Here is a 27,233-nt window from a genome sequence, read left to right as displayed (position 1 = left end):
TCATCATGGAGACAAAAATCAAAGCTAGAGAGAGCAGAAGCTCGCCCAGGGCCAGCTGAAGTTCCTCATCCTTTTTTCTCACTCCTTTCTGCTGCGATTTGTTGCTGCTTCTTAGTCTGGACCTTAACTCCCCCCTTCATAGTGCTCACCAACGGCTTCTGACAAACTGATAAACCATTTCTTTAATTGCATTACTATTCCTTGTAGTCGTGCCAGCCATGCATTCCTAAAGGCCAATGACTGTCATGAAAGGGATTGAGGACAAAACATGTTCAAACTTTTTTTACACCTTGTTATCTGGATTTAATGTCATGGAAATAGCATTGCTTTGAACAGTAAACCATAGATATCCTATGCTGGGTTCATAACGGAAACTATTTACATTGTCGCAATTCGGAGGAGATGAGGATTTAATTTAAAGATGATTTTTTTTGTGCTTTAGATCAGCCTCATTTCCCTTTAGGAAAGTATAACAGTTGGACTCTGGGACTTCATGTACCAGCCATGAATGCATGAAGAGTTTCAATGGAGTTGATGAGATGAGGAGAAGCATTTACATTTGAGGCCAGTTCGTCGTATTGGTTCGTATTGGACAAAATTTCAGTTCAGTTCTTTGGGAACTTTATAAATGGAGCAGATATGGCGCCGCATGGCAGCAGTCCACATGGGAACACATCCATGTCTGCACCATGTCCTGTGTTTATCACAATGCCAAATGGTTAAGTAAGATCAGCAGCAAAGTCTCTTCCCCTGCACCAGGAGGTGACAGTCTCGTCTCTGGTTCACCTACACCTGGAGCGGACGGCCTCCAGAGCTTTCTGGTGTCTCCGTTTGTTGAAGCGTTTGACGTAGTTGCTGCTGCGCAGGAGGCCATCGCCGGGCTTTAGTTTGCCAGCCACAAGGGTCAGCAGGTCATTGGGAAGGTGGCGCCTCCGGTGGAAGATCTGACCCATCACGATGTATCTGGCTCCTGTGGAACAAAGTAGGTGACAGTTTGAGCTGAGTGGGAAGAACCACAGAGAAAACCTTTTATTTTTTAACTATTTTGATTTCACTAAAAATCCCGAGCTCAGGGAACTTGATTTTTTTCACATCCTGCAAAGGAGTGTAGGGAAAAAATGAGAGAAGATGGATGAGTCTAATACTTACCAATACCAATTATATAAAATATAATTGCTTAAAAAAAAACTTTAAAGAAACAGTAAAATATGTGAATGCTAAATTTAAACAAAGTATTTTTGCGGAAAAAGGTGGCTTGTCCCCTTCAGGTTGGAGGAGAGTCCCTGCCTCAAATGGAGGAGTTCAAGTATCTTGGGGTCCTGTTCACGAGTGAGGGAAGAATGGAGCGGGAGATCGATAGACGGATCGGTGCAGCTGCTGCAATAATGCGGACGCTGCACCGGTCTGTCGTGGTGAAGAGAGAGCTGAGCGAAAAGGCAAAGCTCTCAATTTACCGTTCGGTCTACGTTCCTACCCTCACCTATGGTCATGAAATTTGGATCATGACCGAAAGAACGAGATCCCGGATACAAGCGGCTGAAATGAGCTTCCTCCGCAGGGTGGCTGGGCTCTCCCTTAGAGATAGGGTGAGGAGCTCGGTCATTCGGGAGAGGCTCAGTGTAGAGCCGGTTCTCCTCCACATCGAGAGGAGTCAGTTGAGGTGGCTCGGACATCTTCTTCGGATGCCCCCTGGACGCCTCCCTCGGGAGGTGTTCCAGGCACGTCCCACTGGGAGGAGGCCCAGGGGACGACCCAGGACACGCTGGAGAGACTACGTCTCTCGACTGGCCTGGGAGCGCCTAGGGCTTCCCCCAATAGAGCTGGAGGAGGTGTCTGCGGAGAGGAGAGTCTGGGAGTCTCTGCTTAGTCTGCTGCCCCCGCGACCCGGTTTCGGATAAAGCGGGAGACGACGAGTACGAGTATTTTTGCATAATCAGACATTTACAGGTTTGTAAAGCTTCTTTACAGTCAAAAAGTAGAGCATAACTGTAATAGTATAGTATATAACAGTATATATAGTTTTTCTATGTTTTTAGCTTTTTGTTCCTTAAAATCCCTAATAAAACGGAGCACAGCAGCTCAGAGGTTTATTACATAACATTATTAAACAAGCAGCATCATTAAAGGTATAGAGGACGATCTTTTATTTCTAGGTGGATCATCTATGTAATTGGTCCTCCTAGTTGTCAATCATCCTTGTGATATGTTTACATAAGGCCGTCCTACGTGCTCATCTCGTTAGCCATCTTTTTCTGCGCATGCGCACTTTCAAGCGTATCTGTAGTGAGCTACAGTTTCAGACATTGAAGGTCACCTTTCTCACAGTGGTTCTTGGAAAATGGCCGAGGGTCATAGGAAAAAAAGTGTCTATGAAGTGTATGAGGAGAAGGGATATATAGATATATCCAAGAATGCTTTGCACAGATAGCGCTCCTCGCAAAGCATTATGGGGTTTGCTGTCACAGTGGCCCGCTGTCGCTACCCGACAGCGGCGACTAATAAAGATGGCGCAGGCACCACACGGTGGGGGAGGAGTTACGTGACCAACGTGGCAAAAAGCAGCGATCATCTGTCCAAACAGGACGGTAACTGAGTTCACTATAAAGTCCACTATATAGTCCCCACCCTATATAGTGACTGAGGGATTTAGGGGTTAGGGTGGATGTTCGGACACAGTAAGCTTGTATGAGCTATGAGAACAGTAACTTTTAAACAGAGCATGCACAAGAAGAAATGGGCTTGTGCACGCTCTCGCACACGTTAAATAGGCGTTCCCTCTTGGGAGCGGGTACAGAGTTGTTCAAGTGGAGAGGACGGCTCTTTTAAAACATTTACAAAAATCCTCCACAATATAAGACCCAGGCAGACAAGTGAGGGGAAACATTTAAGATCAGTTTAAACTGGGTTTAGTTACAAAACAACATCCCAAACATCATACGCCTCATAGAGCTCTGTTCTGTCTAACATTAGAAAATGTAGAGAACATGAAACAGCTCAAACAATCGAGGCCGACCTCCTGTAAATCTGGAGGAGCTGCAGAGATTTAAACCTCTAGTGGATGAGATTGTTACATGGCTCATGGTGACATGTTCCGTCAGGTTTAGTTTTCAAAGAGGAGTTAAAGGAGGAAACAGATGTAGGAAAGAAACAGTCTCTAAAACCCATTTAAATGACGCAGCACAAGAGGAGGAACATTATCTGGTACCAAAAAGATAGAAAACTATCCCTCATGTCATTCCAAGCAAACCTCCAACAAGATGATTCATGCTGTGGGATTCATTATTTCAGCAAAGACAGGAAAACTGTAATGACCTGATTAGATGAACAGAGAACTTAGGAAGAAAAACCTCCAGAAGAGTTAAACTGAGGAAGAAATTCACCTTTCAGAAGGATGAAAAATGAAATATATGATCAGCAACCAGGGGGAGAGACATGCGGCAAAGGACCACAGGCCGGATTCGAACCCCACCAGTCGCCCACCTCAAGGACTAAAGGCCTCCATAGATAGGTCGTGCACGCTAACTACTGCACCACCTGCACGCCCAGTAAAGCTATTTTCAAAGAACGGTGAAAGATTTCCATTTTTAGATATGTAGAACTTGCAAAACCATCCCAAAAGCTGTAATGGGTGCCAAAAAAAATATTCTGAAGTTGGGCCATAAATCATATAAATTTTGGACATTGGAGATCAATATCCATGCTGATATTAACTTTGATCATTAATTGAGGAAGATGGAGTTGGATATGCATCACCAATCACCAACTTCTGCAAACCCCCCAGAGGATCACACTGGTAGAGACATCTTCATGGAGCCACAAGCCCAGGACCAGAATCTGCAGACCGATCAAGGGCTAAGTGGACCTGGTGACTAACTTCAGAATAGGGATCCACGATATTGGGATTTTGGCCGATATCCGATATGCTGATATTTTAAAACTCATGTGGCCGATAACCAATATCGATACCGATGTTAAAGCTGGACAAAAATAAGTAGTCATTGAAAATAGCAGTTTTGTTATCCTTTCAGACACTTTGAAAAATAATATACTCAAATATATTTTCATATGCTGATATGAAATTGATTTTTAAAAACGCGGTATCTATTTTACTTTCAAAATCTCTTGAAATTTCATTGTTCTGTGACAAACTCTCGTGATATTTTGCAAATTCTTGTGAGATTTTGTTAGTAAAATAGATCGATACCGCGTCAATATATCAACATATAAAAATATGGCAAAATTTCGTGAATTTTCGGGGGATTTCGAAGCATAACGATGACATATAGCAATATTTCATTAGTAAAAGAGATTGATATGGTGTTTTTAAATGGCAATATATCAGCATATGAAGATATTGTGATATTTTAATGTATCAATATTTTTTCCCTCGTCTTTAGAAGTTTTTAAGTCTGTAAAAAAGTTTTTGAGGAAGAAGAAGGAGTTTTTTTTTTTTTTTTTTAGACTTTAGAAACTCAGAAGCTGATCAAATATCGGGTTAAATATCGGTGGGGGGGCCGATGTCCGATATTCAGTTTTAAGGCCGATACTGGCCGATACCGATAGGGGGCCGATTATATCGTGCATCCCTACTTCAGAACCAAACTGCTGCAAAACCAGCATTCTGCAACATTTCTCTATGAGATCTGGGGAACTATGAGACCAGAGGACGTGGATCATCTGAGAACAAACTCTGCTGCAGGCCTGATATGCTAAACTGCTGAAGTCTAGAGACAACTCAACCTTTTCTAAACGGAGATCAGAAGAGGTTGCCGGTCTGGCAACGTTAGGGAAACAGTTTCCAGCTTAACTGTTTATTTTTTGATGATTTTTGATCATTTAATGTGTTTACTGTTGTGAAAGACAACATGCTAACATGTCTGAGCTGCTGTTCCTAAAACTAAAACAAACTTGGTTTTAATAATGATTAAAAACACTAATATAATGTTAAAGTTTGTGTTTTCTCAGATGCTCATCACACTATTACCAAAATATGACCAAAGGTCATTTAATGGGAATCCTCATGTCTGCCAACTACTAGCTCAATCAAAGAAGGTTAAGAATCAATTGATTAAGCATATAATGAATGAAGCATTGTTTTCCAAATAATGTCTTATGTACTTCTCAGATTAGAAATGTGAATTATTTTGAACAGCTTCCAAGAGCTCTAATTTAGTTGAAAGCTAATTTTTTCCACATAAACTTTGGTTCTTAAACATAAAATCCATGCTGAACTGAGATATTATTGCGTCATTTTATTGATCATGTCTTTCAATCATGAGTTTCTCTGTGTACATATTAGCTTAGTTTATTTGAGTTTCACTAGTTTGTCAAGAATTTTTAATTTAAATATGTTGGAATTTGAGATAAATTATTCTTTGTTGATAAACTGTTATATTTTGAAAAGATGTTTTAGCAAATTTATGTCATATATGTGGAAATTTATACGTATCTATCCCTACTGAGGTGGGCATTGAATGTATCATAATTACATAACAGCACATTATTAGAAAAGCTGGGTAAACACAAACTCTAGATACACTCCCCAGATATTTATTTGTAAGGATATGTCAAAGTTGAGAGGGTATAAATTGTGCGGTGTTGTAATTGTAATTGGGGCGACAGTGGTGTCGGATGTCGGATCGAGTTTGTCCTGCAACTAGAGGGTTGTCGGTTCATGACCCGGCACCACCAGTGTTGTTTCCTTGGGCAAGACACTTCACCTGCATTGCCCGCTAATGATGGTCAGAGGGTCTGGTGGCGCCAGTGTACGGCCGCCTCACTTCTGTCAGTGAGCCCCAGTGCACCTGCAGGTACAATGTAGTTTGCCACCATCAATGTGAGAATGGGTGAATAACTGAATGGAGTGTAAAGCGCTTTGGTTAAGTCCACTGACTTGGGAAAAAAAGGTAGGCAGCAGCTTGACAAAGCCATGATGGCAATGATTTTACATCCAAGTAGTATGCAGTTCTTCATATATACACACACACACCACAGTATAAACAGATGGTATCAACCAATACTGCACAGCCAGGCAAAAAAATGGCATTGGTGTGACACTAATTGTAACATAATTAAAATTCCAACTAATTTACTCTCCAAAATATCTTTGAGGCTGATAACCACCAGAGTGATCTGATTATAATCCCAAAAACTGACTTAAGAGTAATGGTAGAATGAATTCATTAGACAGAAGACATATTTGTCTTAGATGTGATTTCTCACTCACCAAGCTTGAGATCAGGGCAGGGCTTACTGCACTTGTAGGTGTCCAATACCAGGAGGCGAACCTTGAAGAAGAAGCTGTCTGGAGTCACATAGAGACGACTCATCTTGTAGAAGCCGTCGGCGCTGACCATCAGCGTAATCAATCGAACTCCTTTCCTCAACACATCAATATCGTGAACGATTCCGTTGACAGCTGCTCGGAAGAAGAGAAAAGTTTGATTAGACTTTTTTTTTTCGCCCCCACCAACGTTCCATTTTGTGTCTCTGCTTCTTTCAATCACTTAAAAAAATACAAACATAAAATATATTTCACTTTAATGAGACTTGATTATCTATTTAAATGTTTCTTTTTCACATTTTAGTGTTGCTTTTCCTTTTTTTTTAAGAATTACTTGGAGCAGTTAGACTAACTACTGTTAGTAAAACAAGCCAGAACCACGTCTCTCTTTCTTGATTAAACCTCTAAAGCCCGTGTTCACAAGGATAGACGCAATCCTACCATAGATTTAATGAGATTAGAACTGACAAAGGAGTTAAACAATCTCAGACATTCCAAATGAGCTTCACACTGTATGTGTGGCAGCCATGTTGGATTTTAAACTCTGGATGTAGCTGTCAGGGTTTGGTTGAGGTTTTAAGGACCCAAATGCAGAGGCGGTGAAGCAGAGGATAGTTGTTGTAGTTTTGAGTTCTCAAGAAGAAGAACAGAGACAAGAATCCACAAATCCAACACACGCACAAAAAAAAACAGAACCACTGAGACATCAGGGAAAATATGCACGAGGAGCCAGCGAAAGACGAGGAACCAGCACAGAGGAACTGCACAGAGAGAGTATTTATGGGAGACTAATGTGCTGATTGGGAGCAGGTGTGAACAGAGGCCTCTAGAAGGAGCTAGGGAAAAGGAGACCAATAAAAGAGGCCAACAGAGGGCAAGCAAAAAAAAAACTAAGAACTCAAATACATCCAGAAAACACCAATAAAGCTTGAAAACAAAGAAAAACATACAGTAGATCAATGTGAAACTGAAAATTCACTGAAAACTCAAGACCATGACAGTAGCTTTTTACTTTTTTTTTTTTTTACTTTTTCCCCACTGAAGTTTATGTTTACTTAAAAGTTGTTCACTTATCTCATCGACTGTTGGTAAATGAAGTGGGATTCACGTGTGTAATTTTTAGGTGAAGTAAAAACATTATGAACCAACATAGATGGTTCATAATATTTTCTTTTATTTGCAATTATACAGATTTTCACTGTTTTTATTGTTGTTTTGTGTCTAGAATGTTTCCTATGAACGGATTAGGGCAAAATGAGTAAATGTAGAGATTTGTTTTTAAGAGATGGTTTCATTTAAGAGTCTTAGAAATATATATTAACTACCCTTGACTTCGGAGGGGAAATAGATCCATAAAGCTGAGTTTATTTTTTATAAGCTAGAAATGTTCCCGACAGACCAGGGGAATCAATAAATCACTAAAATAGAGCTTTTCTAAAAGATGGGCTAAAAGATCAAATCATTTAAATATGAACCTTTCCTCGGCTGAACTATCAGAATGACTCCAAGAGAGCATCTTAGATTCTTCAAGAAAGACTAAGGTCTTCCTTGAAGCATCAAGGTGCTGTGTTTTACCAATATCCATGGCTTTCTCTCTTTTTTTCTTCTCAGGTTAAATAAACAGGCAGCAATTATATTGAATTCAAAAGAAAAAAATAAATTACTTTTAGATAAGAGAAAAAATCTAATGTAAATGTGGGGCTTAATGTATCTTTTTAGACTTAGATTTATTTTGTCATTTTGTATATACGAGTGAATACAAAAAATGTATTTCGTTTAAAACAGCTTAACAGACTTCTAAATGTCTTCTTTTATAAGATTTACAACCATTTAGAAAAAAAAAGGAAACAGCAGACAAAAATGTTTTGGCTTTTTTTTTTTTTACGTTTTTTCACAACTCTCAGGATCTTACGACGGAGTATTAGGGCCACACATGAAGAGAAAATTTTTTTTTGACATGACGAGATTAAACTCAACACGTCGACTTTAAAGTCGACATGTCGACATTAAACTCAACATTTCGAGAATAAAGTTGAAATGTCATGTTGAGTTTAATCTCGACGTGTCGACTTTAAACTCGCCCTGTCGACTTTAAACTCGCCATTTCGAGAATAAAGTTGAAATGTCATGTTGAGTTTAATCTCGACAAAGACTACCTTCACTCTTAAAACGCAGACTGCAGCTGTGGAGCGCGGTTGCTCTTTTCTCCAAACTTTGGAATGTCGAGATTAAACTCGCCACGATATATCAACTTTATTCTCGAAATGACGAGTTTAAAGTCGACACGTCGAGATTAAACTCAACATGACATTTCAACTTTATTCTCAAAATGTTGAGTTTAATGTCGACATGTCGACTTTAAAGTCGACATGTCGAGTTTAATCGCGTCATGGCAAAAATATTTTTTCTCTTCATGTGTGGCCCTAATACTCCGTCGTTGGATCTTCATTTTAGGTGTTGGTTTAAATTTGATTGGTTTAAGTTTGCCATACTTCCTTATTTTTGCCGTTTTGGGTTTGCCATATAAGTTGCCAGGTGTTTTCTAGTTTATTTCTCTTGTGCAATTCTTGGTGATTTAGTTTTGTCTTTATTTAATCATTATATTGGTATTTTTGAAAAATTACTCCCATTAATTTATCATTAATTAATAATCCCTCCCTCAGGCAGAGCCTTCTGCCAATTAGTAGATTCCTTTCACTTTTGTCTCATAGCTGACCTATTTTTTTTTTTACCTATCTCCCTCATTGTTTAAGGCTTCATTTTGTTGTCAATATCCAGTGGGTTCTCAGTTCTAGGCCATGTTTCCTTCCATGTCCTCTTCCATTATCTCTTTTTTTCCTTGCCTCAGTTTCTTTATTAAATTTTTATTCTCAAATTTCTGCTTCCGAGCGTATTTTTGCTTTAGTGTTGGGCAACACATTATGACAAAAAGCAGTCACACTATAGCGACTGTGTCGCAGGTACAGCAAACAGTGAATGCTTGGTAAACAGGTAGGGTTCTATGGAGGCAATTCTATGGAGTGAAACAGAGTAAAAGCTCAGATGGAAAAATCTATTTTCACAAGATTGGTTTGAATAACTTTTTTTTTTCAATTTGAATAAAAAATCTTGGGGAAAAAAAATAAATTTTGTTTTTTTCTTTGACATTTAAACACAAAAAAAAAAAAAAAAAAAAGCAAAACCAGAAGAAAACTGTGAGTTTTTAAATATTTCTTGACATCTCTTGTTTACTTACAAATGTAATTTTGCGAAAATACAAAAACCAAGCAGTGTTGAACTATAATAAAAAAAAGTGTTCATTTAAGATCACATTTTTCTCATGATACAAAAAAAATGCACTTTATAGAATTTGGTCAGAATGACCTGAGTATGTAAAGCCTATAAATAATCGTCCACTCCCACTAGCCTTATTTTATGATACAATAATGTGCTGTACCAAAGTATGTGGTTCTTTTTACCTCTCTTCTTGTTTATTGAAATCTTTTTCTAATTTACTGCTGTTTTCATGATTTTCTGTTTTTTTGCAACAGGCTACATGCTTTAATTATCAGAAAAAGAAAAAAAAAATACAAACAAATACAACTGCACTGCAAGAAAAACTGAAATCTAAGCAAATATTCCTTAAAATAAATGCATTTTTTCTTGAACTGAGAAAGTAAAGGTAGAGTAATACTATTTACATTTAACACTGCAGTTTCTTGTGTCTAGTGCATGATATCTACCGGTAATTATATAGTTTTAAGACAAAATATTCATTCCAGTGGCAGATCATCTTTTTACCAAATAGAATGATACGTAAATACACTTATTTTAAGAAACTCTTACTAAGTTTCAGATTGTTTCTGCAGTGTAAATATAGAAAATATAGAGGAATATTACAGAAAGGACAACAGGACCCCCTGACCACCTTTGTGTTACGTACCAAACTCACTGTAGCAGTAATATTCCCTCTCATCCTTCTCCTTTCTGCACTCGCTCATGCAGAAGGCATCGTGTGTGTAGTCAGACTCTGTGGAAAAGAGAAATGCAGCAGATACAGAGTTTGAGAAATTTAATTCCTGAAGCTTTTCAAGCAACAGAAAATATTCTGTAGAAAAACCCCAAAAATCGTCTGCAGAGTAAAGAGAGAAATCCTTCCAGTCATCAGTTGAATCGTGGCTTTTTAAAAAGAGGTAGACTGAACTTTAATTGTAAAAGACAGTAGGCTTTTTATTGTAATCTCTAAATATGTTAATTTGTTGTTTCCTTATTGTGTAAATTCTTATCAATTTAGCTAATAGACATAGTGATTTTTAATCGTAGAGGTTTAATAGTAGGGATGCACGATATTGGGATTTTGGCCGATATCCGATATGCCGATATTTTAAAACTCATGTAGCCAATAACCGATACCGATGTTAAAGCTGGACAAAAATAAGTAGTCATTGAAAATAGCAGTTTTATTATCCATTTCTGACACTTTGAAAAATAATATACTCAAATATATTTTCATATGCTGATATCAAATTGATTTTTAAAAACGCGGTATCGATCTATTTTACTTTCAAAATCTCGTGAAATTTCATTATTCTGTTACAAACTCTCCTGATATTTTGAAAATTCTTGTGAGATTCTGTTAGTAAAATAGATCGATACCGCGTCAATATATCAACATATAAAAATATGACAAAATTTCATGAATTTTCGGGGGATTTCGTAGCATAACGATGACATATAGCAATATTTCATTAGTAAAAGAGATTGATATGGTGTTTTTAAATGGCAATATATCAGCAAATGAACATATTGTGATATTTTAATGTATCAATATTTTTTCCCTCGTCTTTAGAAGTTTTTAAGTCTGTAAAAAAGAAGCTTTTGAGGAAGAAGAAGAAGTAATATTTTTTTTTTATTTTTAGACTTTAGAAACTCAGAAGCTGATCAAATATCGGGTTAAATATCGATGGGGTGGCCGATGTCCGATATTCAGTTTTAAGGCCGATACAGGCCGATACCGATAGGGGGCCGATTATATCGTGCATCCCTATTTAATAGTTCAGGGATTTGGTTAGAAGATATGTGGAGGACCTTTAATAACACAGAGGTCATTGTTCAGGATCAGGGAACAGGTCTGGCCTCTCCTACCTCTCTTCAGGACGTCAAACTGGTAAAGCAGGCTGGAGGAGCGTCGGCTTAAAAAGACTGGTGGGCGACTATTATTCCAGGCTGCTGGGAGGATTCCAGATTGGAAGAGGCCGGACCTTCCAGGCCGGTTCTCCTCTGGGTCCTGCTGTCGGTTGGAGGGGTCTCTGCGTGGGGAAGAAGGTGTTTGATGCGGTGCCTGAGCTGGAGTCTTGGGTTTGGAGTTTGGGTGTCCGTGCAGTTCCTCCTGCTGAGGAGGGGTGATGTGGGTCTGGGTGTCCTGGTTGGTTTTCTGCGCTGTACGGTTGGTGCCAGCGTTGATGGATCCTGTGATCTGGGTCTTGGGGAGGAGACCGGCAGCTTCCCCTCGGTTTTTCTCACTGTTGTGCTCTGTCAAACGATCACTCTTGTGGCCCTTTTTGCTCTTGTTGTTGGGGCCGTGGTGGCGAAGGACAGGGTCCAGGTTGCCGTGCTTGGGCCATGCGGCGGGTGGTAAAGGGTGGAAGTTTAGTTTAGACTCAGTAGTCTGGCTGCTTTTCTCCAGAAGCTCATTGATGGGCAGGGTGGGCTCTTTAACCAGGAGCCTGCTCTGGTTGCTTGGAGCAGCTTCCTTTTCTTTCAAGGTGTACAGCTCTAAATTCAAAGCAAGCAGGACTTCAGCTACAACATATCATAATTCAAACTGATCCTACTCCTGATATCAAGAAGGTAGTTTTCCCTTGCTAAATTGTGACGTTCTCATTCTCATCAGTTAATCGTTTTTTCAATGCTTTTTGTTTGGCAGGAACAATGCCAAAAAATAGGGTAAGGAAATCTAAATAAGTCATTTTTTCATAAAATAAGTGAATTTTGTCTTGAATTGAGAAGATAAGTGAGACACTTTCGCAAAGGAACAAGACAATTTACATTTAAAATAAGAAAAAGCAACTGCATTGTCTTATTATAAGTGCATATTATCTAATTATCTTATTTTCAGAGTAAAAATACTCATTCCATTGGCAAATCATCCCATTAACCTACTAATTTTAAGGGTAAATACACTTGATTTAAGACATATTTTACTTGTTTCTAGATTATTTTTGCAGTGCTGATCTTTCTTTCTTCCTTACTTGAATGTGAAAAATAGGTGTGCATCAAGGCGCTATATTTGGACCGCAGTTTTCTATTTTTTACTAAAACTTGGCATTGCTCCATATAGCTGCTACATCTTTTAAATGATGCATCCAAGCTTATGTGTTTGAGAAATAGAATATTAACAAAAAAGAACACTAGGATCTTAAAATATCTCTCATCATTCTGGTTTTAGGAAACAGCTATCAATCACTGCTACCACCTATTTTCCATATTATCTTATGGCAGCTTTAAATGTTAACGACAGCTATGGACTTGTGAAAAGTATTTTAGGGCAAGAATCATAAGATCTTAAGATCTATTTACATTGAAACGTAAATAATATTTTTTTTCTTTAAATAAGTGCATTTGTTCTTCAATTGAGAACTTAGGTAAGACACTTTGCCAGTGGAACAAGACCATTTACATTTAAAATAAGAAAAAACATTCTTATTTTAAGTGCATTTGACCTAATTATCTTATTTTAACAGTAAAAAAACTAATTCCGTTGGCAAATAATCTAATTTAACTGCTCAAATTAAAGGTAAATACACTTAATTTAAGACATTTTTACTTATTTAATTTACTTATTTTTACTTATTCAAATATTTTCTACTGACAACCCAAGCGGAACATAATGATATGTCTCCTGTGTTGTCAAATTGACTCTATCGAGCACTATCTTTAACCAACTGGTCTTTTTCTGAGCCAAATATCCATAAACATTTCCCTCCAGGCTTTGTATTTGGACTAACACCTATGGAATTTTTTTACAATGATGTGGGTTGGAAAGTTAACGCCTTTCTCTATCTATCAATTATTTTGCTGATTATTCTTAACGCCAACACAGTTTCCTTGGTTTTTGATTATCAGTTGGTTCCATTTGACATATTTCTACCACATTTGTTTTTTTCTCTAGCTGGTAACAAACACTGAAAATATTACACTGTTTGATGGTAAATCTATACTGTTCTGCCAGCTTGTTTTTTTGTCCACACATGGTACTCCATTGTAAGTAAATATCTTAGCATTTTAGCTAATGACATTTTTTTAAAGTCGGATATTCAACTATTTTAAAGAACTCAAATTAGAACCCAGAAATTATTAAGAATTATTAAGTAAAAGGTAACTTATTGCAGACACCTTCTGGCCTCACATTGACAATTAAGTCTTTATCTACACTGGAATAAATGATCTAGAAATAAGTAAAAAAATTTCTTAGATTACGTGTATTTTCCCTTAATTTGAGTAGGTAATTGAGACACTTTGCAAATAGGATGAGTATTTTCACTCTTAGAATAAGATAATTACATAATATGCACTTGAAATAAGAGAATACAATTATTTTTCTTATTTTAAATGTAAATTTTCTCGTTCCATTGGCAAAATGTCTCACTTTCCTTCTCAATTCAAGGAAAATATGCACTTATTTTAAGAAAAAATTACTTATGTAGAATAAATTTATTTGCAGTGTAAGTAAACACTCACAGTGAGCAATATAGAGCATTGACATTTATCACTATGTTACACTTGAAGGCTAACGGGCCTCATTTTTTCAACATTAAGGTTGTTGCAACAGTATTTTTCATGCACCAATAGAAGCTTGTTGTTCTACCACTGCAAAAAGCTTAATTTCCTCGAATAGAGCTTTTATTGTATTTATTGTTCAGTGATTAGAAAAATGTTGTCCACTAGTTGCCTTTGCAATTAGGACAAACTATAAAGACGTGCAGCTTAATGTTGCTGAATGCCTTTAAAGATATATAAGAAAAAGTAGACATTTTTTTGTTTATATATTGAAAATGCTGTTAATATGTTGTATAAGATCATTATCTGTTAGTTTACTAGAGTCCAACTTTTTTTTCTTATAATTTGTTATTTTTCTTTTTAACAATATATTTATTTTGCATATTTTTAAATCAGGTTTTCTTTTAAAAGTGACAAACTTTGTTCCAATTGAATAACAAAAAGACAGAAATAGTTAATTCAGTTTTATTTGGATGCATTTTAAGAGAAGCTTTCAAGGATATGCTTTTATAATGTTTTACTATAAAATCCTATGAGAAGGAAAACAACTAACTGATTTAGTATTAACAAATAATATTGCAAAAAAACAATATACCTGTATTTACTCACCATTTAGGACTTGCTCCTCTGTGTCATAAAGAGGGAAAAGCAGAAACAAAAGAACCAGAGTAATTCCTGTCATCTTGGTGGAATCAGTTTTGGACTCACTGCTCTGTTTGTTCCCAGGTTGGGATTCCTGGGATTATATAGGAACGCTCCGGGAGCGGTTGGGATGAGGTGGAATGGGAGGGTGTGGGCTGGACCAAACAGGGACACAGACTCTTTCACAGGACACTCCTTCCATTCGTGCATAATTCAAAATAAACCAACACAGCCCACTGGGTGAAGAAAATAAACATAAAATAAGGTTTATAAAAAAGGTTTCCTTTAGTATTTTTGGTCAGAATAAACTCTTAATCATTCTGTCCAAACATTTTTTTAAATTAACACTTGTTCCTTAACATTTATACAAACTGCACCATGCAACATAAGAAGAATGTTTTAGTAGGTGTGTGATTTAAACTGAGTAAAAATGGGTATTCACTGCCCCCTGGTGGTCCAGAGAAGAAGAACATCTGCATGATGTTTTTTTCCAGTGCAGCGGTATTCTACAAAAAACATCAATCTGCATAAGAAATCTAATTTATCATTAAAAACACTTTGAAACATACGCGTTAAGATTAAACAGATTTTAACCCGTGCGTTTATTAGATAGTGCTTAACCTGTGTCTTAGCTCAGTGATTAACTGAAAATGATTCTATATTGCAAATCTAATTATTTGCAAGATTTGCAAATGCATAATAAGTATGGATGCACAGAGGAGCTGCTGGAAATTAAATTAATCAATTTAATCAGCAAGGCTTTGTTAGATAGTTTAGTTAGAAAAGGAATTTGATTACAGTGTATTATAACTGGACTGTATGAAGCTGAAACATTAAAATGTCTATATGTATGATTTGGATTGGATCTTCCAAAGTGTTTTGGAACATGGGTTATTGTGACCAAATTAAACCATAGAAATGTTATGAGAGCAAGAGAGTGTGGTATATTGATGCATAGATGCATGAAAACTCACCTTTAATAAAAAACGCTATCAACTAAGAAAATTTTTTTTTATCAAGTTCTTTTCTTTCACCGAGGGATAAAACGATCAAATTATTAGTAAATAGAAAATGGAACTTCCATCGCATGAATTCACAAAAGAGAACTAAAGACGACCCAGATGGGACTCGAACCCACAATCCCCAGCTCCGGAGGCTGATGCCTTATCCATTAGGCCACTGGGTCATTACATGATCGAACGCGAAGGTCTAAATTTCTATAATCAGAACGATCGGGTTAATATGTTACTTATATGTATTTATGCTTATAACAGTTGTCTTTGATTGTAAACAAGCGTAGCCTTCCTAATATTGCGGTGCGGGAAACGGTTAAAACAATGAACGCCTCTTTTTTCCGCCATGCCACTGAAGTTAGTATATGGATAAGAGCTGAATAGAGGAGAACGATTTCATATTTTGGCCTTTAAAATGGTTTGTATTAAAAGTTTTAGAAATTACAATCAGTTTAAGCTTTTGTTGTATTAAGAGGATCACATTTTTTCATCTGCTAGATCAAAGGTCTGCAACTTTGGCTTTGGGGCTCACTTAATGCACTAAACAAAGCACTCATGTTTTTGAGTGTTTTTTATTCTTTTTGTTATCCTCTCATTAAAAAGAACCGTCACGATATCTAAACAAATGTACCAATTTGTTATAGCTACATTAGAAACTGATTATAACGTTTGTTTAATCGTTAAACATTTGTTGATCAATGCAGCATAATTTGGTACTAGTATGACAGGTTTTCAAACTAATTTTAAAGGAATGTCAGGCCAAATTAATAACCCAACAAGCCTAATATTCCTCAATGTTTTTGTTTTTACATGTCAAATAAGAACCATTGTGAATTAAAGTCTGTTTTAAACAAGAAATATAACGCATCTAAATCAAAGATAAATAATAAATAGTCAGGCTACGAATGGAGCACTAACTTCTATAGCATTCTGCTTCCTAGTGTGGGCGGGGATTTTTTGCAAAGCTGACCAATCGAAAACCAGAACACCCGGTTTACGCGTTTGACGTCATTATTATTGTTTTTCTTAAAGTGGGCACTTTGCCCATGTCAGTTGCTGGTAGACCTTTTGGAACTAAACCAGGACTATGTATTTTCTTTTTTATATTTATTTTTTATTGTTTTATTTAGGTAATTTCTTTTGACACTAATTTACATGGAGGGCTTGACTTGAGGGACACATGCTCACAGGGCTGTCAACTCTCACCCACTGGGAGTGAGACTCACCCATCTCAGTGTCTTCACACGCTCTCACTCCATATTCCCAATTTCTCACACTAAAAAAATAAAACTCATCTCCGTTCCATTTATTTACGTATAAAAATACCATGGAGATCAAAATCCCATCTGCATTATTAATACGACCTTAGTGCTCACACATAATGACATGCCAGGTTCATATCCAGTCCATATTCCCACCTATTCACTGTGCCAGATATTGAAAAAGCTAGTTGTTACGATTTATGTAATTTTTTATCTTATCTCATCTGGACTAGGATAATACTATTTGTAAATTATTAGGTTTCAGGTATTACAGGAGACAACCGCCCCCCCCCCCCCCCCCCCCCCAATGGCAATCGCCCCTTTAACGATCGACCCCTAGAATCACAGACAGGTTCAGATATTACAGGCTAACGATGGAACTAAACGACCCATTCATCGGTTACCATTTGCATGTTTCCAAGCGATACAAGGCCTTGTCCATATAAGACTCAAACTCACTGCGGATCCAGACATTTGAATTGAGAAAGCTTCCTGGAGAGGTGGCGAAACGTCTTCAAATCTTGAAAACCAAGTCCAGTGGATATTTTTTGATTTTTTACGGAAATCTAATTGACTGCAGGTTTGTCTCTCAAACCCATAGGAGCTCCACAAATAGAAAAACAACCATTGCATTTTATTTTTCAAAAGATCAGCAAGCAAAGAAAAGACCAACCACATCCAGACTTGGATGTGCAGAATAACTCAGTTATCCAGGATTCATAAAGGGAGAACCACTCATTTGTCATTTTATTATTACCCATCTTATTAATGTATCCTTTCTTTTTTTTTTTTCATTGCTGCAGGCCTCATCCCAAAATTTGTAGAGTTTCTGTCTGAGTTACATTCCCCTTTCTAGCAGTTTGTTGCTGCCTGTGCCCTCACTGACATTGCATCTGGGACCTCAGATCAGACGGCAGCGATAGTGGAGGCAGGGGCCATCCCAGCCCTCATCAGGCTGATTTCATCACCTTACAAGCACATCAGTGAGAAGGCCATTTGGGCTTTGGGCAACATTGCAGGTATGGTGGACTTAAAGAGGGATGTTACTATTGCTGTGGTGGTCCACGCCCATATTTACTAATAATATATACATTATATTGAGTTCCCTACTATTTCAACACATTAAACAAAAACTAAAAATGACCTCTGCTTCAGTTCAATATCCCATAATCCTGTGCTGCATACAGAAATGTCAACAAAAGGGAAAAAACATCGGTTATCAATATTTGCCAAGTTTTATTTTTTGGACCAATGCTTTAAAAAGGACTTACAGTAGTGATGTGACATGTCAAGCATCCCTAAAAAGATATAAAATCCAGTCTGCAGTGGTTTTAATGTACCAGTTTTATCACAATGCGAAGTTATATGGATCTGTTTGAATGGCGATACAGTGTTTGTCCGATCACAAAATTCGTCACAATACGATTTCCATTCAGTTGTCTGTGATCGGTATGATGCTTCAGCATCTACACCTCTAACAAATCTACTTACATTATATCATATCACACACACTAAAAAACATTAAAACAATTTTAACATTTTATGTTTAAGCTGTTAAAAACATCAGGCATTTGAATAAAAAAAAGCACTCCTTCATATATGAAATAATAAAAATAGCGTAGTTTTTCTTTTGGATTTCAAAATAAAGGCATTTCTTAATGATGATGAAGTGAACGGATGATTTCTTTAAAATCTTCTATCAATTTGCAAGCTTGTCTGGAAGGAGAAGAATATGTTTCCTCAATAAAGAATCATTTTTACAGACTGTGTGATTTTTATCAGGCATGTTTACATGGAGTATTAGAAATAAAAGTGTGTCATATAACCTGCCTCTGATGCAAACTTCACACTAAATACGCACCTATTATAAATAATAAGAGCCTTCACACCGCCTATGACAGTGGTGGCAGTGAGCGGGCGATAAAATTCATCTCCCTTCTGTTTTTGTATGACAGCAACGGCAGACTTTGTCAAGCTACACACATCAAAATTAACCAACATGAAAGCAAATTGTCAAAACATCCATATTTTCCAAACTTATCTAAAGAGAGACTAGATTTTGTGATCCGATTTGGCTCGATCTGAATGGGTTAGTTTTACAAAAGGGAGGGTGGTTTATTTCTATTGTCATTCTGAACCCTGTGCAGGTAAACAGTAGAAATGAAACTGTGGTTCTAATTAAGGCAAACTGACCTGACTGTGAATGCCTCGACCGCTCTAAACATGGAGCGTGTCAATTCAGAACCGCACACTTCCACTATATTTTTGTTAATTTTTTTTTTTTTACAGCACAGGTTAAATTACAAAATCTTCTGGATGATCAGTGATGTTTTAATATAGCGTGGTGCATTTAAACAAGCTTTATTATATCACTTGGATAAGTGAGATTTATTTGAATATGTTCTTGAAATGTTGTGCCTCTAAACATAGGCAGTGTGTGCACTGACCCTAAACCTAGCTAAATTAACTCATAGCTCTCTAGTTTAGTAGTTGTGTACAATTTTTCGCTCTGCAGTTCTCCTGTTTAGACATGACTGAATGGGTCCTCCTTGCTAAATTTAGGTGACGGACCCAAAGGCCGAGACTTGGTAATCCAACATGGTGTCCATCATGCTCTCCTACCCTTGGTTATCTCAGCTGATCTGTCCATATTTTCCATAAGTGTCCCTCAAAAATATAATTTTTCGTTTTGTAGCCAATTGGAATTGTTCAGCATTGCATTGTTCTACCATCTGTCCAGTATTTGATATTAATGTGTGCCATGCTAACAGAGTGCCTACCTGGCAAACATTGCCTGGACACTCGCCAGCCTGTGTCGACACAAGGATCCCCCTCCCCTGGAAGCTGTGCAGCAGATGCACCCTGCTCTGGGGAAACTTCTCCACATTGATAGCAGGCTGGTCCTGGCCGACACCTGCTGGGCTCTGTCATATCTGACGGACGGCTCCAATGAGAGGATTGAGGTGGTAGTGAAGGCTGGAGTTGTCCCTCGTCTCGTACAGCTTCTGGCCTGCGAGGAGTGCTCCATTTTGGTATGCTTAGCTCCTAGTCCTGTAACCTGAGTGTGACATGCTGTATGCTGGAACACAAAAAATGTTGACTCTTATGGTGGGGGGACTCTTATAGCTGGGAACATAGAGGAGGGGGGTTTCACTTGCAGCTGCTAAAATCCAGAAGATAATAGATCCATTGGGGAAATTTTTGAATATGTTTAATTTGTACTGATTCCATTGAAAATGTCAGCCTATGCCTTTTGCTCCATATGTAGCTACTGTCATGTGGAATGCATCATGGGAACTGTAGTATGGAGATTGCCCCATAGGTCACACTAAATAACATAACTGATAACTTCAGAAGACAACAGAGAAAGCCTGAAATAATGGCATATTGCCATTTTTTACAATCACATTTGCAGCACCCTGACTGACATGGTTGTTGTGAGTAATGACCTCTGGTGCAGAACCACATTCACATATTTTTTCAAATACTTCTAGTCGTGATTGTTGAGGGACCTTCAATAGTTCAGTTAGCAGAGGAGGACTGCAGAAACCATTACACGATATCCTTATGCTGTATTCAGACCATTCTAGTTTATATGCAAAGTCAATGGTTGACATGCATCAAGGTGCATCAAAAGTTCTTACAGTGCATTTTGAGCAGCAGGAGCAGTGGGTCGTTAACTTCTGAGCATCTGATGCACAGAATGCGCTGCAAAAACAACAGCTGTTGGAGTTGGATTTAAGTTTTGCTGCTTGACGCTCCACATCAACCAATCAGAGAAGCTGATCTGGGAGCTGGCAGGGAAAACCCGCCAAGAGGCCCCTGGGCCAGAGGCTGCCCTTGAAGGGGATTTCCAGTAAAAACACCACCGGTGCACGGTAATCTGCTATGGCAGGCCATTTTGACATTTGTTGAAAGCGCTGTCATCTCTATCGTTCCATTAGTTGATCTCTAAAATAAGAATCTTCCTGGTCAAAACTACATTCCTACTATTCAAAATGTACATATAGATATCATAAATTAGTTTTTGCCAGCAAAAATTAAATTTCAGGATGCCTATAATATAAGAATAAACTCTTAAATACCTAGAAATCTTTACAATTTTTTAGTGGCCCTTCTGACATGGAAGCTTGATTGAATATATATTTCAGATGTCTCAAATGCATTTCTTCCTTGTCAAAATGAACATTTCAGACATCTAAAATAACATTAGTCCTATCTAAAAAAAAACATTTCACATATCTGAAATGTAATCCTTACTAGTACAAATGACGTCACGCATGGAGAAAGGGAGAAATCGATACATAGAGAGAGATACTAAGGAAACGCTATCTGACAGGACTTATGGACCCATCAGATACCGTTCCCCGCCATGTTAAGCAGGAAGAACGCTATCTGATGGGGTTTATAGGCCCATCAGATACCGTTCCTCCCATGTTAGACAGGTAGAACGCTATCTGAGGGGGTTTAGCGGCACATTTTGATGGCGTAAGCAATGTCTGATTTTATACTCCCTCCTTTTTTTTGCCACCTCCGTACTAGAGACTGATTATTATGGAAATGTTTACACTTCATTCTAGATTATTTTGTCTTATATTAATTTTAAAAGAATTAAACCGGTAATGAATTTATCGCTCAGATATGCCAACACAGGAGTTCCATGGAGCATATTAGGGATGGAACGGTTTATTAAAACCGTCCGAACCGTTCGGTTCGACTGTCTCTGTTCGGTTCGTGTGTGTTGCGTTTGGTTCATGCGCTGCTCCTTTTTCTCATAGGCGAAGCGTGTACACTCCAGAGCAGAAGGTGGCGGTACTGCAACCAAAGCCAACCACCAGTAGTAAACAAGAAGAAGCCGGATATAGCAGAAAAAAATCAGTTGTTGTGGAGAATTGTGTGGGTATGGCGAGTGGGAAAGAACAGGAGTTGGAAGACGCGCCAGCAGCACTTTATAGGTCTGCTGTATGGGACCACTTTGCATTTAGAGTGACCTATGATGACGGCGGAAAGAACATTGTGCAACACGTTTTGTACTATACAAGACATAATAGATTTTCCTAACAATCAACATATACCGAATCGAACCGAAAACCGTGACCAAGAAACCGTGAAACGAACCAAACCGTGGATTTTGTGAACCGTTCCACCCCTTGAGCATATGATTTAACATTTTTTGTTTTGACTAAGTGCTGTTCCTAACTAGTTGTTCTTGTGTGTTTTAGTGTTTTAGTTACTGTATACTCCAGTTAACCATTATTCAACTTCTAAATCAGTTGAAGATGATCTAATGTTACTGTCCTAAAAATGTACGAACCCTGACAAGGCACATTTGTTTCCAAATTATGGATTTATCTCGTTGAAGTTTTATTCACTTTAATCCAAACTAAACACTGACTATGCAGTAGTGATTTTTTGCACTTTACTCATTACTTATTTGTTTTTATTAAATCCTTAAAATAAAGAATTGCTCACACAGTCTTTCACTCATCCTCGTTGGCTGAGCTTCTGTTCTGCAAATAATCGGCTCACTCTTCATCCCTGCTTAGACTCCAGCTCTGAGTTCGGTTTGCAACATTGTGACTGGAACCGATGAGCAGACCCAGTGTGTGCTGAACGCAGGTGCCCTGGCAATGCTCCTGCGCCTACTGAGACACCCCAAACATTGCATCCATAAAGAGGTGGCCTGGACCGTGTCCATCATCACTGCCGGCAAGAGCAGCTGGATTCAGGAAGTTATTGATGCCGGACTGATACCCTTCCTGGTGGAGATCCTTCAGCAGGTCAGATTAAGCTGAACATTCAGGCGATTAGAACTTTAATTTAGTGGAACTATGATGAAATAGTTAGTTATTAAGAATATGAGGGAATTGCTACTCCTGTTATTAAAGACCTCATTCAACTACTCCCTGAAAGGCGGAGATCTTCCACCATCATGACGAGAGGCATTGATCTCAGTCATACCAAAAATGAGGAAAGACAGAACCAACCCTAAAGGGTAAAGGCCAATTAGTGTCTTAAATACAGATTACAAACTATATGCAGCAATATTAGCAAAAAGATTAAGCATTTTGCCTTCTTTGATAAACACACGATAATATAAGAAGGGCCATACATATTATTGATTATATAAGTAAAGAAAATAGAAGCACAGACCTACTCAGCCTTGCTGCCAAGCAGGCATATGATATGGTAGGGTTGGAGTTTCTTTTTCAGGTAATGAAGAAATTTGGGTTCTGTTATATATTTATTCAGTTTATAAGATCAATCTACTCCTCCCCAACAGCAAGAATAAAAATTAATGGGAACCTCTCAAACCAAATAACACTGCAAAGAGGGTGTCTGCAGCGGTTGTAGGGAAACAACTGTTCCAACAGTTGCATTTCCAAATACTCCCAAGTGGTGCACGACTTTATCTTAAACTGTATCCTGTCAAGGATAAAGTGTGAAATATGCTTTTATTCCCTCTCTCCCCCAATGTGGCTCCTATCTTTCCACAGAGATAAAGGCAGCTCTATAGGTAACCGCCTGTTACCTGGGAAACCAGGTAACCGGTGGGAACCTGACAAGCCATAAGAAAGCGCCAAAGGCAGTGTTCTGCGGCACACATGGCCTCAGTAAATCTGTTCCCCCTCTCAGCCCCCCACCCCAATGTATGCAATGTATTGTGATGAACGGTTTGTACTGAAACTGAAATCTCGATTGTATCTGCCTTGCTTAGTGGATTATTACATGTCAGCCCAGATTAGATCCTTAGTGTTCTGGCGTAATCCGAACTACAAGTCTAAATGGAAGAACATTGAGCTTTCTATATTGGACTTTCCTATACAGTAGGGTGACCAAACGTCCGTATTTCCCAAGACATATCCGTATTTCACGTCCTGTTTCGGGCGTCCTGGGTTTTTTTTAGAAAGTGAGGAAGTGTCCTGTTTTTTAAATTACCTTCATTAGACCATTAAATTTACAGGCACTAGGGCACTGCGCACGACGCTGCGTGTGACGTAATCCCTGAGCCGCGTCAGTGTGGGCAGCCCTGTTCTTAATCAGAATCAAGGGCGTAGGTTTGATTTGAACTTTGGTAGGGACACTATTGGTCTGGTGTCATTGGTGCTATGCAATTTGCATGCCCTTTTTTATGCTCGATGTGAGCATCCGTACTGATAAGAGGAATTCATTGTTGAAAGAGAAAAGCAACATTTTGCTTCATTAATAAGCTCTACACTCATTAGATGCTGTTTATCAATGTTTGAAGTATCACCGGCTCTGATGAATGTGGAATTAGGACTGTTTTCCACTTTGAAAACGGTTTCATTTGAACGACTAAGAGAGAAGGTAAATACAGTATTTTCTTCTGAAGATATAGAATTGTGCAGAGTTAAACCCCACTCTAATATTTGTACCTACTATTCTCTAGCAAGCAAAATAATACATTCATTAAAATATTGACTTCACTATAAAAGTTGAACATCTGGGCTGTAGGTACTCTGTGTAGCCCATTTCATGTATTTAATCTGGGGCTGAAAAAATGAATCGTATTAATTGATTATTTCAATAATCGTCAACTAATTTAGTGAGTGATTCATCATTAACTGGAGTATAGACTTTAAAACATACAGTAATATAAATGTAAAATGTGCCTTTCCCCACAGAGCAACCCACTTAGATCAGTTATTATATCAAAATTGTAAAAATAAAAACAAATCCTTAAAATAAAACCCTCACATTTTCTTTTTTAGTTGGCTGTGGCTAAGAATCAGAAATGTTGATGCTTACAGCCTTTATTTGCCCATTTTTCCAGCAGTCTTCAGAACTCCTGGCTGACTCAGAGTATTTCATTTTATAAAAGAAAAAAAAAGGATTTTGTTTTTTAGTGCACATGATAATCATTTTTTTTTATTGGGACTAGTTTTGTAGCCTAATATTTATTGTAGTAACCGCAGCATTCTAGTGTGAATAAATTTTCAATGTTGCGCTCCAAGCACACGCGGACTAGAAAACAGCCAATCAGAGAGAGAGAAGGCGGAACTTAAGGCAGAACAACCAATAAGAGTTGAGTTAAACAGCGCAACGCAGTTCCATGCGCTGCTATGTGAAAGGGACAGGAGAGACCAGGCAGAGGACCTGCGAGAGGAAAAGAAGCCACTGCTGCAACAACTACTGCTGTAAATTATAAACATGTTGCTCACATCAAATTATTGGTAGGGACAATTAGGTCGGTTCAAAATTTTGGTAGGGAGATGTCCCTATGGTCCCTATGCAAACCTACGCCCATGATCAGAATATAGATAGGGTGGCTGTCAGTACGCCAACAACAAGCCAAAGCGCAAATGCATGTTACCGATGATTTACAAAAGAGTTTCCCCGCTTTCAGACCGGGTCGAGACAAACGGGAGGCCTTGTGCACAGTGTGCAAAGCAGGCACGTCTCGGTGTCCAATGGAGGTGCAAGGAATCTGAAAAGCCACCTGGACACCGAAAGTAAAGATAGTCTATTGATATGTTTGTTCATTTTTGGTATATTTTGGTACGTTTTTGCTACACAATAGGTATTTTTTTTGTTAATTAGCTCATTTGTTAATTTATTTTTTCCAATAGCCTACAGAACAGACATTATTTCGTTCTGTTATTGGGAGTTGAGAGTTATTGTTAACTTTTATTGTTAAGTGAGGGATGTTTAGATGAGACATTATTTCTTTCATTGCACTATTCATTCATTACAGGAATTGTTAAGCATTTTTTAATAAATATATTTTGAATAAAATTATAATTTGTTATTGTATTTATTGCTGTTGACTTTTACTGAAAAGCATTTTTAATAAATCAACTGTAAATATGTTATGGTAGGATTACGTGCATGCCACAGACATCTCTATGCATGGGAACAGAGACCCCCCCCCCCCCACGCTCTAAGGTGTCCTGGTTTTCCCAAATGAAAATATGGTAACCCTACTATACAGTCTCTGCTTGGTTGCTTAGGCAGGCTTCCGCAAGTATACCAATTCCAAAACCAGTGTGTACATTTTTCCTTGAAAAAGTGGTCTGACTGCATTGATACTGCATAAACAGATAGGAGTGTTGAGATGGCCTGCGTACCTTCCATGCTTTTTTCCAGCTTGTCTAGACCATAAATTCAGGCTGTGGGCCAAACAGGGAATCACTTCCCATTGTAAAATAAAAAAGGGGCGTTTAATAAATTTCAGGGATTTATGCCAGATTTATGAGATTGGAAGAGGAATTTTGTTTTCGTTATCTGCAGGTGCAGAGTTTTTTTAGGAGAGAAATTATGACCCCTGACTTAGCCTTAAATACAGGGATAATGCAGGTCTTTAAGGATGTATACTCTGGTACTAATGCAAGGGGCATCATTGGCAAGCTTTATCCATATTTTGCAACTGTGAATAAGAGGTCAACAGATTATATCAGGTAGTGGTGGGAAAGGGAAGCCAACATTACAATCTTAGAGGAACTTTGGTCTCAACTGTGGAAAAACACCTTTTGAACTACGAACTCTACAGAATGGCGGGATCTTGGCTGGAAGAACCTTATCAGGTTTTCTATTACACCACAGCAGAAATCCAGGTTAAGTGGTGCAGGGGTGCCCTGCTGGAGATGATGTGGGGTGGTTTCTGAAGATTATGTTCATATTTACTGGTCCTGTCCTAAATTGAAGGTCTTCTGGCACAATGTTAAGCAGATAATCTCCGAAACCCTGGACACAGTGTTGGAATCTTCTTTCACCTCTTGGTACCTTGCAAAACTCCCTGAAGGGCTCAGTTAAAATGATACATATTTACAAAAGAATTTCTTAATTGTGCAAGCAAGAAGGCAATCACCAAATACTAGCTCCAGTCAAACCTTGAGGCTCTTCATAAGTAAGATACACCAGATCGTACATCATTGGATGTCTCACGGTCTCCTGACCACACACTGACATAACCTGCATGCACTGAAAGAACTAGGGAAACTATACACTGAAATTAAATAAACAAGAGAAGTGGGTCAAGAAAGACTCGTGCTGTTTTTTTTTAATGAAATATATGTATTTGTACGAAGTATATCTTAGATTTTGTTTTTAATTCTTAATTTTCAGAGAGATCATGCAACCCGGAATGAGGCTGTGTGGGCTCTCCAAAATTACACCAGTGGGGGAACAGCAGACCAAGTGGCCTACCTCATTCACTGCAATGTGCTGGAGCCTCTTCTCAACCTGTTGACTGTTAGAGACCCCAGCAGGGTCCTGGTGATCCTGTAGACTCTCTTCAATATTTTAGAGGTGTGA

The 27,233-nt window shown here is 38.1% G+C and overlaps 1 protein-coding gene, 1 non-coding gene and 1 pseudogene across 3 annotated transcripts; 1 reads left to right on the top strand and 2 right to left on the bottom strand.

Annotated features, from left to right (window-relative positions):
* Nucleotides 1-370: 370 nt before the first annotated feature.
* LOC119784454 lies at nt 371-19,996 on the bottom strand. 2 transcript variants are annotated; one of them, XM_038286506.1, is made up of 6 exons: nt 19,739-19,996; nt 14,651-14,919; nt 11,399-12,037; nt 10,206-10,292; nt 6,227-6,418; nt 371-970 (listed from the first exon to the last, which is right to left on the bottom strand). In XM_038286506.1, exons 2-6 carry the CDS (start codon nt 14,721-14,723, stop codon nt 783-785), a joined length of 1,179 nt encoding a protein of 392 aa, XP_038142434.1. In that variant the 5' UTR covers nt 14,724-14,919; nt 19,739-19,996; the 3' UTR covers nt 371-782. The 2 variants fall into 2 exon arrangements, with proteins under 2 accessions (XP_038142434.1, XP_038142435.1); XM_038286507.1 differs by having other exon boundaries at nt 11,408-12,037.
* Nucleotides 15,797-15,869, bottom strand: trnar-ccg. The gene has a single exon. It is a non-coding gene; the product is annotated as a tRNA-Arg (tRNA).
* On the top strand, nt 17,752-27,233 carry LOC119784427 (annotated as a pseudogene).

Source organism: Cyprinodon tularosa, unplaced genomic scaffold, assembly GCF_016077235.1.
Source record: "Cyprinodon tularosa strain WSP-4 unplaced genomic scaffold, ASM1607723v1 ctg226, whole genome shotgun sequence".
NCBI classification, from domain to species: domain Eukaryota; kingdom Metazoa; phylum Chordata; class Actinopteri; order Cyprinodontiformes; family Cyprinodontidae; genus Cyprinodon; species Cyprinodon tularosa.
The sequence above is the reverse complement of the archived record's forward strand: the minus strand, read 5'-3'. Positions and strand labels throughout refer to the sequence as shown.

Coding starts and splice junctions, on each gene's coding strand:
- LOC119784454 (XM_038286506.1), bottom strand. CDS start 14,723: ATGACAGGAATTACTCTGGTTCTTTTGTTTCTGCTTTTCCCTCTTTAT. Junction 10,293..11,398: donor CCTGAAGAGAGGTAGGAGAG/GCCAGACCTGTT, acceptor TCTTTTCCACAG/AGTCTGACTACACACACGAT. Junction 6,419..10,205: donor TTACTGCTACAGTGAGTTTG/GTACGTAACACA, acceptor TCTTCCGAGCAG/CTGTCAACGGAATCGTTCAC.